The sequence below is a fragment of the Mirounga leonina genome, unplaced genomic scaffold, assembly GCF_011800145.1.
Source record: "Mirounga leonina isolate KUSES-001 unplaced genomic scaffold, KU_Mleo_1.0 Mir_152, whole genome shotgun sequence".
Taxonomy (NCBI): domain Eukaryota; kingdom Metazoa; phylum Chordata; class Mammalia; order Carnivora; family Phocidae; genus Mirounga; species Mirounga leonina.
Window position 1 is genome coordinate 751286 of NW_023270380.1, and position 14887 is coordinate 766172.

At 41.4% G+C, this 14887-nt stretch overlaps 2 protein-coding genes across 2 annotated transcripts in view; both read right to left on the bottom strand.

Annotated features, from left to right (window-relative positions):
• Positions 1-1318, bottom strand: part of NUP133 (nucleoporin 133) — a 64448-nt gene extending 63130 nt beyond the window's left edge. Inside the window, exon 1 of the mRNA XM_035008416.1 lies at positions 1034-1318. Coding sequence (XP_034864307.1) covers positions 1034-1215 — 182 coding nt within the window. The 5' untranslated portion in view covers positions 1216-1318. The remainder of the gene's footprint in view (positions 1-1033) is intronic.
• A 5100-nt stretch (positions 1319-6418) lies between these two features.
• The window catches only part of ABCB10 (ATP binding cassette subfamily B member 10), a 34394-nt gene continuing 25925 nt past the window's right edge, over positions 6419-14887 (bottom strand). Inside the window, exons 10-13 of the mRNA XM_035008419.1 lie at positions 13688-13868; positions 11061-11104; positions 9029-9063; positions 6419-8299 (exon numbers count right to left, since the gene is read on the bottom strand). Of these exons, the coding sequence (XP_034864310.1) occupies positions 8068-8299; positions 9029-9063; positions 11061-11104; positions 13688-13868 (492 nt within the window). The 3' untranslated portion in view covers positions 6419-8067. The remainder of the gene's footprint in view (positions 8300-9028; positions 9064-11060; positions 11105-13687; positions 13869-14887) is intronic.

Consider the following 14887-nt stretch of genomic DNA (forward strand, 5'->3'; position numbering starts at 1 on the left):
GTGCAACCAAGATATTAGAGTCATGAGTATCTGCTGTTACCTGTTCTTCAACAGCAGATACAGCAGTTGAAATTGTATCTCCTCACCTTGTTAACATTCAAAAAATAATGTAAAGCTACCAGTATAAAATTTATTCTCTTATGAGGATTAAGTGAGCTTTGTTTGTTGACATACTGTTATAACAAAGATTTTTCTTTAAATAATCACTAGAAGGTAAGAAAAGATTTTAAAAACCACACATTAAATACAGCTTTTATTCTGACTTTTTTCAAAAGGAGTAGAAAACACTGACAAGATCACCACTTTGAAGAGCACTTTCAAAATATAAGTTTTCTTGCAAAACAAAGTTCTTTTTTGGTAGACGAATTCAGAGGAAACTACCCAGAAACATGTTACCTTCTAAAGCTCTAGATTAATTATGAAACGGTGGGTGCGGAGCATGATTTAACAGGTGATGTGGACTGATGTGCCACGCTTTTATTTGCTAACAAAACTACTCTTAACTCACTGCTATGGAAAGCCTTATACCTATTAATTTAGCTACAAAGTTAACTTGTGTGGCCAAAACTCCCTTAACTATTAATCAGCAGATATTAATGGCAATAACTATGTTAGGCATTATACGGTTTTCCTGGGTTGGAGATGCTCCTTGTCACCATCGTCGAAGGATTTCATATTGATTTGGCCTTAAGTGAAGCAGGCTATCGCCTTTTCACAGATGAAAAGACTCATGACTGACCTGACACCGGAAAACAGGGGTACTAAGAAGGAGGCAGGTAACCACTGACTGAAATCCATTTTGTTCACTTCCACACAAAGCTAATTCCATGAAAAGTGCAAAGTGAAGGCTCGATAAATTAAAACGAGGCTTAAATAACTACCCGCAAAGATGGAGAAGATCTATTTCCCCCAAATTGTGGCGTTCTTCCCCGCCGCCCCCGGTTCCGGAGGCTTCTGGAGACACTATGCCATCAGGCCCGCCGAGTCACATAAGCCTATCCGTCACCAGACTGAACCGGGGACAATCACTTACCGCGAGCTCAGCGAGCTACGCCGGCCGACCGGCGAAAAGAGCACCGGGGAGCTGACTGCCGACGCCAAGGACAGACCTTTCCTGCTAGTCGCCCGGGGCGTGGAGCCCGGCCCGACTCCGCCCAGCGGGCCCCTTCGGGTCCCAGGCCCCGGTGTCCGCGGAGAGGAGACGGCCGGGAACATGACGGAACGCAGAAGCGACACAGGGCGCGCGGATTCCGCCCGTGGGGCTGAAGCGCGGCTCGCGCGCGGAGCTTGAACACCCGGACGCGGGAGAGCGCGCTGTGATGGCGTAAAAGCACAGCGCCGAGCGGCGGGCTTTGTTGGGGAGGCGGGGGAGGGCGAGCGATCTGACGTAAAAGCGCGGCGCCGAGGCGCGGGGTGTGGTCGGAACGGTGTGTGTAGGGAGGCGGGGGAGGGCGCGCGGTAATGACGTCAGAGTGCTGCCTCCAGCCGCGGGATTTGGTCGTAGAGGGTGCCAGTGGAGAGTTTTAGGGGGCTGGCGGGTGTCCGGAACCTCAGGAAAGTGAAACTGGAGAGACAGGCGCCCTTCTCGACTGGCCCTCTAGCAGCCTGAACGCAGAGCCTCTCTTTTTTTTTTTTTTTTTTAGATTTTATTTATTTATTTGAGGCAGAGAGAATGAGAGACAGAGAGCATGAGAGGGAGGAGGGTCAGAGGGAGAAGCAGACTCCCTGCCGAGCAGGGAGCCCGATGCGGGACTCGATCCCGGGACTCCAGGATCATGACCTGAGCCGAAGGCAGTCGCTTAACCAACTGAGCCACCCAGGCGCCCGCAGAGCCTCTCTTTGCGTGGTCTTTCCTGAGCCTCTTGGGAACTGGGAAGTATCGGTTCCCTGGTCCACGCTGAGAAGGGAGAAAATCGGAAAAGCTGCCAGTGGTTTCACACTCTGTTATATTTGTTCTCCTCTACATTTGTCATTCCCCACTCCACACTGTCTCATCCACGCTAGGGAACGCTAGTGACGCCACAAGTCCACATCTTTATCCCAGATCTTGCTCAAAAACTGGGCTCTAAACAGCTCCCTAGTGGACACCTCGACCTGCGTGTCCTTCAGACTCCTGACGATCTACGTGTTAAAAACTGAATTCTTGTTTTCCTTTGGGACGGACCCCTGTCCTACCACCTCTTGCCCCACTTGGTAAAACTGGCCAATTACCCCAGTCAAAAAGAAGAGCTCTATCCTGGAGTCATTCTTCACACTTAACCGCCACTGCAACATCCTGGTATACACTGTAGCTCCTGAATGCAGTCCCTGGATGTCAGCCTCCTGCAGTGGAGACCGGAGACCGCAGCGCGTGGAATAGTATCAGGACCTATGCCTCGGGGGCAGCCCAAGTACTTCTTTATCACTACCCAGGGTTCTACATTTTCCTAGTGGCTGCCATTTCCTTAAAAAAAAAAAAAAAAAAAAAATCATTTCCTTGTTTATCCTTTGACCTCATTTTAAATAATATAGTCCCTTATACGGGACATCTAGAAGAAGTGGCTCTCACACTCGAACATGTATCATCACCAGGAGGGCTTGTTAAACTGCGTTGCTGCCCATCCACAGTGTCTGAGAATTTGCATTTCTAACAAGTTTCTAGGTGTTGGTGATGCTGCCGTCCGGGGACATTTTGATAACTACTGGCGTAGTAATTGAGTGTATAGACTCTGGAATTAAATGGGACTTGGTTCAAATCTCACCTCTGCTATTTACTATCTGTGTCATCTTTTTGAGCCTCTATTAAATTACTAATAGTACTCACTTGTGAGAATTAGATAATATAGATGTGACTGTATTTGTGGATGTCAAAAAACATAGAATGAAGGCAAACAAACTGAAGAAAAACAGTATTTCCAATAAAATAGTACTATTTAAGGAAAATCAGTAAGAGAAAGCAAGCTACCCCAATAGAAAAAAATGGAAATGCATGAAGGGCATGAACTAGCATTAAGTCAAAGACTAGAAATGACCAAAAACACATGAAAAGATCTTCAACATCACTAATAGTTAAAGAAATGCAAATCAAACCACCTATCAGTATTGTTTGCCTGTTGGATTAGCTGGAAAGTTATAAAAAATGAAAATAGTTCATGTTGAAAGGCTGTGGAGAAATAGGTGCTGATGTATACACTTCTGGCGAGATTTTTATAAATTAGTACAGTCTTTTAAGAGGATAATCTATCAAAAAGCCTTATAACTTGTATATGCTCTTTAAAGGTGGCAATTCACTTTTAGAATTTATCTGAAAAAATCATAATAAATAGTATTGTTTATAATAGCAAAGAATATAGAAAGATGTCCAATGATAGATTTATAGTATATTCACATTATAAAACTGTATATGGTTAAAAAGAATACATGTAGCTGTGTGTAATGAATATTTAAGGATATAGGAAAATATTGTTGTAAAATTTTAAAAAGCAGGTTGGTCACAAAACAGTATGTCCACTATGAGCCCATTTTTTATTGAAATAAAAAAATGTCTCATAGACACATGTACACATGTGAGAAGCTCAACTTGAACATGTGCCTCCCTTCTATATACCCTTCCTAAAGTACTGCCTTTCAGTTAAGACTAAACTTTGATTTCTGTGGTACTAATCACTGCAATCGACAATGGGATAGTAGCCAGAATTATTTCCTGCAGCTGTGGTAGAATTGTTAGAATTCCACTATCACCAACATATTAATGGTGATATTATTAAAATGGAAAGGCAGGGAAACAATAAAGAACTCATCATGGAAATTATCCATGCCCAATCATTTTCAAGGCATTCATTTAATTGCCTCTAACGGCAATGGAACTTTTTGAGATAACTCTAAATTTCATTGTAGTTTAAAAGTCCTCCAAGCAGGGAAGAATGCATATCGTTTTCACTAGTTCTGTGGTCAGCAAACTGTCAAGGGGCAGAGAATATCTCTAGCTTGCAGGCTGCAGTCTGTTGCAACTGCTCATGAATGAGTGTGGCTATGTTCCAATAAAACTCTATGTATGGACACTGGAATTTGAATTTCATGTAACTTTGATGTGTTATGAAATATTTTTCTTTTGGTTTTTAAAAATCATTTAAAACTGTAAAAACTGAGGCACCTGGGTGGCTCAGTCAGTTAGGCATTCGACTCATGGTTTTGGCTCCGGTCAGGATCTCAAGGTCGTGGGATCAAACCCCAAGTCAGGCTCCACACTCAGTGTAGTCTGCTTGGGATTCTCTCCCTTTCCCTCTACCGTTCCCCCAGCTTGTGCACTCTTTCTCTCTCTCACTAAATGAAGAAAATCTTTAAAAACTAACAAACAAAACTGTAAAAACCATCCTTAGCTTACAGGTCATACAAATCAGGCAACTGGTCACAGTTTGCTGACCCATGGGCTAGTTTCATGAGGGAGGCACAGGTCCTTTGTTGGCATAGGACCTAACAAAATAAAAGAGGATGCTCAATGTTTTTTGAATGAGTTGAATGAATAGAGATTGCCATGATGCCTCAGACGTAAAAATCATGTAAAACATCCCCAGAGGAACATTTACAATGTAGTTCTCACATACTTCTTTCATTAATATACTTAATGTTTTGTAACATTTACATTTATTTTCATTTATTTTCTAACAGCTTTGGCATTTTTTATGAAATAAAATTAATTTCCCAAAATAGAGCCTTAGCTTATAAAAATGTACTGACAAGGGTTTAGCCTATAATGGTTTATTTAGCTTATGATTATTTCCTGAGAACCAGTCAGGTCCAGGGTCAGAGAAGGCCTTGCACATAGAGATGAGCCTGGGAGGGTGGGCAACAAAACACTGAGCTCATTAACATGAAATTTTATCTTCACAGGTAGAATTTCTGGTGATTAAATTTTTCTTTTTTGCTTATTTTCTAAATTGCTTATATGAACATACATATCCTTCAATGGCTCTCCATGCATGTAGGATGAAAGCTAAGATTTTCAGCATGATATTGAAGGTCCCCCATGATCTGGCTCCCATTTCGTGAATATCTCCTTGTATAAAGCATCAATGCTGAATTAATTTACAACTTGCCTATTCTTTTTTTTATTAAGATTTTTACTTATTTATTATTTGACAGAGAGAGACAGTGAGAGAGGGAACACAAGCAAGGGGAGTGGGAGAGGGAGAAGCAGGCGCCCCTGCAACTTGCCTATTCTTATTTCCTCTTCTGTGAAAAGAGGGTGATAGGTATTTCTTTAAATTATAGGATTGCCTGGGGTGCCTGGGTGGCTCAGTCGGTTAAGCGTCTGCCTTCGGCTCAGGTTGTGGTCCCGGGGTCCTGGGATCGAGCCCTGCATTGGGCTCCCTGCTTCTCCCTCTCCCTCTGCCTGCTGCTCCCCCTGCTTGTGCGCCTCCCCCCGTCAAATAAATAAAAAATAAATATATTATAGGATTGTCAAAGTATCAAACATGGTAACATGTATAAACACTCTGGAAACAAAGTGGTACCATCCACAGTGACAGTGTTAGCAACACCACCTCTGTACTATTTAGCTATTTTCTTGTAATTGATTTTTATCTGCCTTATCTTTCTAAATAAGCTAGAAGCTCCTTGAGGGCAGATAATCATTATGTCATCAGCTCGACAGCACAATTCCTTGTCCAAAGTGGGAGCAGGGGATATTTATTTATTGCACTGAAGCAACTAGAATGTTTATGTAGGAGTATTGATAATACTGACTCCATCTTTAGCCCTCCATCTTGTTCACGTTTGCTCAATGACCTCTCTTGTGTTCCAGGCCCCTTGAAGATTAATATACATACTTCAGAAATGCCCACCAAGGCTGGGATGTGTGGAGGCTTGCTTTGGCCTCCCATGAATGTTAGAGATAAGAGTCTTTATCCTTCCCGACACATGGATGGTGCCACAATATCTAATTAAAGGTTAGTTGTCAGTTAGGTACATGCAAGCCCTTTGATCTCACTACAGTGCCCTCCCTACCCACACATCTCCTTGCTCTATAAACTCTGTAGACCAAGGTCTGGACTTTATGGAGAATAGCTGTGCAGCTGCCTGGATCGTCGTCCACCTGACCCCCCATCAGCAAGTTACCCTGAATAAAACTCTGTGTAAATTGGATGGAGTCACCTGCTTCATTCTCCAGTCTCTAAGTACCTTCTCAGTTTGGGGGATATTTTACTGTCCCTCCCCCACCTTCTAACAGTTTGTAAATAGCAAAAAAATTTTTAAAAATAAAAACAAAAATGAGGACATTAACAATCAGATAGGGAGGAAATGAAAGGAACTTGTAATTACTACTTACTTTTATTTATTTATAATGTTAGTTTTTTTTTCTTTATTCCTGAATCTCCACAGCCAAATTCCAGTAAGAAACTGAATGTAATGAAGTTTTATAAGAAGTGACAGACACACATAAAGTTCTCTATAAATTTTAATCCAGGATATAAAATGTTCCCTAAAGACACAATTGAACATTTTGTATTAGAAAAAAATATATAATGATCAAATTCAATTTTGTAAATACTTCTATGGCACAAAGAGATTTCCCTCAGATCCAACCTTGTAATTGTGTTTTGTCTGCTTTCTGAGAACCACATCATAATAGCAAATTGTATAAAGAATACAAGTAAAGCTTGTTAAAATGACTGTCACAGATGTATTGTTTCCTAATACAAAGAACATGGAGTTCATTCATTCACTGAGTTCATTTTATTCAATAATAAATTCCCTTATGTAGAATGAATTATAATACCACACGCTTATCATGAAGTAGTGGTTTCTCCTTCCAGCATAATCAGTGAACTCATCAATACTTAGAACACGGGCAAACTTCCATTTTAGTTACATCGACACAGTTATTTCTTAGGTTCTGGCATCATCAATGTAAAAGAAGCACTTTTTCTTGAGGCAACAGCAAATTAACAGCACTGATTTGAAATATGGCAAATCTAATGGTTATCAGCATTGCTTTCAGAATTTGGAGGCATTTGGGTGAATAAAACTATAACCATAAAAAAAAAGAGCTATTGTCCTCTTGTCAGAAGAATAACAAGTTCTGAAAGTTTCTTGATATTCTGTGGAATAGGAAGAACTAAGCTTTCTTCAAATGTTTTAAGGTTGAAAATTACAGTTATTTAGGTTTTTGCTTCATTGAATGAAATTTCAAAAGTACTTAACGGATAAAACCTAAAATCTGGCTAGGAATTATAAATTTTTAAAAGATAACTTTCAAAATAAATGCCTTTGGATGACTTAAATATAAAATTCATTTTTACCTCTTGATAGTACCTAGCAGTTCATGCCTGACTTTCCACAGTAAGAAATGTGTGAATAATGAAAATAGAAGTTTCCACATTCAAAGGATGGGCTTCTTCCCTTTTTAAAACTCGTCAGGCTTTCACATGCTAAAAATGTTGAAAACCACACACATCCAAACATGGTCTCATCCCAGAGGAACACATATACCTGAAGTTTCATACCCCTGAAGACACAGGAGGTGGGAATATAAATGTTCCCTTCTCGCTATGTGATGCTAACTATTCCTCTATGTCTGTATGTCAGGTTCACTTCAGGAGATTATCAGAATAAAAAAAGCGACAATTTTCATTTCTAGTAAAATGAGACACAATGTAGGCAGAATACTACCAAGAGAATTACACAGTGGTTGGCAAATCACCTAAAATAATTAAGCTTTTTATTTATAATCCCCTTTTCAAAGTTGTCATTGGACAACAGCTTCAACCTGTTGCAGCGGGTAAAAAATAAAAATGAGGTGCCATGTTATATTAATTAAAGTATTCCAGGATAAAAGAAAGTAAAAAACCTGAAAATAACTTCAGTGCTATAGACATTTAGAAAGTTACAACTATTAAAACTTTGAATAAAAAGGTCTTGAGAACAGGTAAATCTCAAAACGATATTTTACCCACCTTGGAAAAAATAGGCATATTTTAAATAACCTGAAGTATGATTTACAGATTAGATACCATCTCTAAGTTTTTTTCCTGCAACGATGTTTTGCTCTAAAGTCTCTCATGTTCACTTTTAGGAGTAATTGCTCCTTTACGCCAAACTAAGCCTTTGCTTGTTCATTAATTTCCTGTATGTCCCATCTGGTCTTGAAAGCAGTTCTTCATGTTTCCCACATTCTGTAATCCTTCCTCGGTCAAGAACAGCCACCATATTAGCATTCTTAATAGTGGACAGACGGTGGGCAATAATTAACACTGTTCTTCCTTCCATGAGTCGGTCTAGAGCTTCTTGCACAAGGTGCTCGTTTTCAGCATCGAGGGCACTTCAAACAGGAAACCGTGTGAGAAAGCAAAGACGTCAGTCCCGCGCACGCCACGGGCTCATGTGCTTCCTGTCACACACGCAGTTACCCTACAAGCAGGACCTTGAGAGTCTAGACATCTTCACCGCGACCAAGATCACCACTTCTACTATATATACACTTCTACTATCTTATTTTTTTATATTATAAAAATACTACAAAAAGGAAACTTGGGACCCTTGATTTCCATAGACCTGCTGTCACAGAAGTAGAAAGCACTCTGTGGAGCTGCTGCTGAGTGTGACCCGGGGCTCATCACAAACGGGACTGAACTGAGACTAAAACCCTCCACTTCTTCTTTTTTTCTTTTAAGATTTTATTTATTTATTTGAGAGAGAAAGAATGAGACAGAAAGAGCATGAGAAGGGGGAGGGTCAGAGGGAGAAGCAGACTCCCTGCCGAGCGGGGAGTCCGATGCGGGACTCAATCCTAGGACTCCAGGATCATGACCTGAGCCAAAGGCAGTCGCTTAATCAACTGAGCCACCCAGGTGCCCAAGAACCCTCCACTTCTGACCCGGCCCATCCACTGCCTCCCAGCTGTCATTATTAATTCAGACCTGTTCACTTTAAAGTGGGAGCGGGAAAAACTGCATTTTCAGTTGTACCACTTTGAAGTACAGAATAGTAAGTTTTTGGTAAAGGAAGAATTTGGCTTGTACAATCACACAGAGTATTAAGATATGCTCACCTGGTTGCTTCGTCTAGGAGAAGAATTTTGGGATTCTGAAAAAAGAAAAACATTTTTAATTGTTTTTAATATGTTTTTAATGTTCTTTTCTTTTGAAAAGGAACACAATTTTATTATCAAAACACAAACTCTCAGTAATAAAAAGAAATGAAGTACTCATACACGATACAACATGGATGAACCCTGAAAACATTCTGCTACATGACAGAAGTCAGACACAAAATGCCCCATATTGCAGGACTCCATCTATATGAAATGTCCAGAACAGGCACATCCACAGAGACAGAGAGTAGGTAAGTGTTTACCTGGGGCTGAGGTCGATAGAGAAATAAGAGAGGAGGCCATGTGTGACTGGTAAAGAATCTAGCGTCTCTGCCTGGGGTGACAAAAATGTTCTAAAATTGATTCTGGTGATGGATGCACAACTCGGACTACACTGAAACGCACTGAGCTGCACACTTTAAATGGGTGAACTGTATAGGATGTAAATTATATCACAATAAAGCTGCTACAAAAAAGAAAAGCACAGACTCCTAACTGTGTGAGGTAAGCACATAAATGGAAGAGTTAGAGGTGACTCTCTGAGCCACTGTCGCGGGCATCGCTGGACTGGACCTTGTTTACAGTGCAGTTTTACCCTGTTGGCCAGTCAACCAGCAGTGTGAGGCAGGATCTAAAGTGAGTAGGACAGAGTCTAGACTCTCAAGGTCCTGCTTGTAGTTTAGTTAGGAGCATCACATAAAACTGAGACAAGGTAAGAGTCAGCTGATGTCTCTAACACATTAAATTCTAGCTGTGCCTAGGAAGTTGCTGACAAGTAATGAAAACGTATGTTCACACAGAAACTTGTACACTGCTTGCTCACAGCAGCACTAGTCACAATAGCCCTAGCCTGGAAACAGCCCCAATGTTCAGCACTGGCGAGTGGGTACTCGAGCCATGTTGTGCCCGCACAGAGGAATACTGCTCAGCAAGAGAAAGGAGTAAAGGAGGACTGATATAGGCGGAGATGCGGACAGACCTCCAAAACGTGATACTCGTGGGGCGCCTGGGTGGCTCAGTTGGTTAAGCCTCCAACTCTTGATTTCGGCTCAGGTCATGATCTCAAGGTCGTGAGATCGAGCCCCGCGTCAGGCTCCACATTGGGAGTGGAGCCTACTTAAGATTCTCTCTCTCCCAATTCCCCCTGCCCCTCTCCCCTTGAAAAAACAAACAAACCTTATACTAGTAAAAGAGGCGAGATGCAAAGGTCACATCTTGTCTGATTCCATTTATCCGAAATGTCCAGAAAGGCAAATCAGGACAGACAGAAAGTACATTGGTGGCAGCCTGGGACTAGGGCCGGGAGTGGGGAAAGACTGTAAGTGGGTACGAGGGATCTATCTGGGGTGACAGAAATGTTCTAAAATTGGACTGTGTGATGGCTGAACAACTGTATATTTACTAAAAGTCACTGAAGAGTACATTTCAAACTGGTGAGTTTTATGGTATGCTTCAATAAAGCTGTTTTTTAAAAACATCATCTATAAATCTGAGGAGAGTAGTTATATAACAAAGGGGAAGGCTATCATTTCCTACAAACTACAATGTCTGGGGCCTTCAGCTAAAATGGCTTTCCCTCTCCTCTTAGGAGTCTTGGGTAAGTATTTCCAGTCTATACTACTAAGTTTAGCAGTTGACTATAGTTTATACAAAGAATCATACTTGTATTGTTTTGATATTTTTATATAATCACTGTTTCGCTTGTTAGACCATATACTTCTTCACAGAAGGTCCATGTGTTAAAGTTTTCTCCCTCCAACAACCCTAGCACAGCACTGGGCTCCTAATACCAAAGAAATCCTTGTTAAATTGGAACAACATGTACTCAGTGGAACTCCCAACTCATCTTTCACCAGAACTATCAAGCATATATCTACCCTCCCATCCAAAAAAAACAAACAAAAGGAAGAAGAAGAGTAAATTACAAATTATAAGGTCCCTAATTAAAAATGATAATAAAAAAATTCTGGCCAAATGGCTTCAAGCTTACCTTAAGCAGAGCACGGGCAATTGCAATCCGTTGTTTCTGCCCACCTGACAATGACAATATATTTTTTTTAAAACTTGAAAGCCTTAACAAAAATTCTTGGTAACAGGTTCTTCTCATAAGCTAAGTGGCAATTTGAAGATAGCTTCTTCTGGTTAGTCACATCTGAGATAGACAGTAGAACAAAGGCCTATTTTTTAAATATATTATCTCCTCATCAACCTCAAAATTAATAACAATGATCATAGCTAACATTTATTGAGGAGTTCCTATGTACCAGGCATTGTCTAAAAGTATTATGGTGTTATCTCATTCAATCTTAAAAAAAATCCTATGAAGTAGATCCTGTAATTATTCCCTTTTCACAGATGAAAAACCAAGGCACAAAAAAACCACTCCCAGGTCTCATAGTTGGTAAGTGGCAGAACCAAGGTCTGAGTAATCTCAGTAATCTGTCCTCTTAGAACTCAAATTCTACTAAAAGCAAGGGAAGAAACTGGGGGTGTGGGTGGGTAGGAGTGGGTAAATGCAGATGGGACAGACAGAGGGAGGCAGAAAAACATCTATGATAATCCCTTTCCTCCTCTTTGCCTCACACCACCTTCTCTCCTTTACTCCAGGAGACGGGACTCCCAAGTTACAACTGGTAGTCTCAGAGAACACTACTCAGGACTTCTCCCGACTTACTTCATTTTGGAAAACTCACTACCTACATTTTTGGTGATGAAAACAGTCCTTTTTGGTTGGTTTTATTGGATGAAATACTTATTAATAGTACTTACTGGACATTACATTATTTCATCTAAAAGAAGCTCATCAAATGATGAACTGAAATCAAATTACAACTGAAATGTGTGGTGCTCCTAAAAGCTGTCCTCAAATAGGCAGCCCCGTGCTCACAACAAGGGAACCAGGGAAATCCCTTTTTTTTGGAACCTCTGAAGTTGGTGAGGGTGTCGGAGTGCTCTGAGGTGGGCTGGCTCAGCAGCCAGCTGAGGGCTTTGGGTCAGCTCTGAGAAATCCTCAGTGCCAATTAGTGCACTGGGAATCTGTCACTAGATGTCCTTTCTTCCCCCCAGAAAGTTAGCATGGGCTGAAACCTTTGGTTATTTCACTCTGAAATGGGAGCTTGAGAATCCTGGTAGAGGGAAGGACTTGTAGAATCTGTTCCAAGAGAGAAGGTGACACGCTTGTTGGATGGAGTGAGGTAGCTCCCGGCTCCACCCCCTGACGCTCAATAATGTCACCATGAGCAGCTGAAACTGGTTTTCTACCCAAGGAGGTGTTTCAGAGATGCCAGAGCAGGTCACTTTTACATAGCCATGTGTGATTCCACTGCTGCAGTCTTGCAAATCTATCCAAAACATTTTTTTATCCACTGCCTATTGTTTAAAAAAATCATACACAATCAAAACATGTCTGTGTTAAATTTTCTGTGGTCTAACCTGAAACAAAAAGTTTTGAGTTGGAGGGGCGCCTGGGTGGCTCGGTCGCTGAGCGTCTGCCTTCGGCTCGAGTCATGATCCCGGGGTCCTGGGATCGAGCCCCGCATCGGGCTCCCTGCTCAGCAGGAAGCCGGCTTCTCCCTCTCCCACTCCCCCTGCTCATGTTCCCTCTCTCGATGTGTCTCTCTCTGTCAAATAAATATAATCTTTAAAAAAAAAAAAAAAGTTTTGAGTTGGAAAGGACTACTGCTCCAGTCCAACCCGGCCACCTTCACTCTGACACGGAGGCAGACACCTCCAGGGACAGAGCACTCATTCCATGGAAGGCAGCACGTGTAAATAACTGTAACGAAAAAATTATCTGTGTTTACCCAAAAATGTATTTCCCTTTAAGTCTACTCATTGGTCTCACTTCTGTATTCTAAGGCAATAGAATACAAGTCTTTTCTTTCCCTCCTGAAAATACGGTACCCAGAATGCGATGCGCTCTAAGGTGCTCTAACATCCCAGGGAACAGCGACAGCCTCAGCCGCAAGTCCTGCCCATGTCCAGCACAGGGCATGGTACACTGTGCCATGGGGCCAGATCAGGACCAGCTCCTGTTTGTGCACGGCCCTCAAGCTAAGAGTGGTTTTCACATTCCTAAAGGGTTGTTTAAAAAAAAAAAAAAAATCAACAAAGGATATGTGACAGAAACCACTTGGCTCATAAAATCTAAAATATTTACTCTCTGGCCCTTTATAGGAGAGTCTGTGGACTGCTGGTCTAACATGTGAAGAAGTACAAAGTGGGGAACAGAGAACTCTTCAATTTCAGTTCTGCTCTATGTTCACAGCCCCTGCCTCCCTGGACAAATCATCCCGCCACCCTGTATCTGTCTTATTTTCTGCAATTTTCAAGGATCTCAAGTTGCAAAACACATTCTTTTCTCAGATGAGAAAAAAGCTGCTGTGGCTGAGTTCTTACTCGGTGGGACACTCCGCGGGAATTTGGGAACACCTTTGAGGTAGAAAGTGAAGGGAACGGGGGAGCTATCTACATACAAAAGAGATTTCAGAAAGGGGAAAGTCCAATCTCATAAACTCTAAGGACAAAAGCCTAATTAGAAATTAATACTGCTGTATGAAATGCTGCAGAGTTCTTTGGAGCAAGAGTTTTTGCTGCCAAGCAGTAACAAAAAGGTACCTGAAAGGAGAATGCCCTTTTCTCCGACCACAGTGTTGAATCCTTGGGGGAAGTTTCGGATGAAAGCATCTGCGTTGGCTACATCAGCCACTCTCTCTATCTGCTCGGCAGTCACCGAGGAAGGGTCGTCTGCACCATAAGCAATGTTCTCAGCAATGGAGCAAGAAAACAAAATTGGTTCCTGCAAATTGGAAACAAAACATTATTTCTTGCAAATTTCAAAATAGACTTCAAGCATATCTAGGAAATATAGTGAAGCTTACTACAGTACTTACATCTAAGAAACTATTAAATTGCTCTCAAAGAATACACAGTCAGCCACTGAATAACATGAGGGTTAGGGGTGCTGACTCCATGCCGTTGAAAATCTGAGTATAACTTTTGAACTCCCCCAAAACTTAACCACTAATAGCCTATGTTGACTGGAAGCTTTACTGATAACATGAACGTTGATTAACGCGTACCTTGTGTGTTATATATATTCTATACAGTGTTCTTACAATAAAGTAAGCTAGAGAAAAGAAAACATTATTAAGAAATCATAAGAGAAAATACATTTACGGTACTGTGGTATAAAAAACCACATATAAGTGGTCCCATGCAGTTCAAACCCATGTTGTTCAAGGGTCAACTTTATACTATTTTTTTAAGATTTTTATTTATTTATTTATTGGAGAGAAAGAGAGAGAGAGCACTTGCACATGCGCATGAGTGAGTAAGGGAGGAGCAGAGAGGGGAGGGAGAGGGACAAGTAGACTCCACACTGAGCACGGAGCCCAACGCAGGGCTCAATCCCAAGACTGGAGCTGAAACCAAGAGTCAGATGCTTAACCAACTGAGCCACCCAGGTACCCAACTTTATACTATTTTGATTCTATTTCCTCATTCTCCATAAATTCGCCCAGCTGACTTTTAAAAAATTCACGCTTTTCCATGAACAGGATTGATTTCATCATGATACCATAGGAAATGAGATCCCATGGCAGGTGCCTGGCACATAGTTGATACTTCATAAATGCAAGCTCCCTCCCTTAGGAATTGGCAGGTATGGAAGGCGCCGGGGCCATCTATATTTTCCAGCTGTAGGCTTCCCACTAAGGATAGAGGGGGAATCCATCTCTATTCATTACTTTTTGAAATAGACACAAACCAGGTGGGAACATGACATTTTAACAGAACCTTGTGGAATAGTCCTAAAAA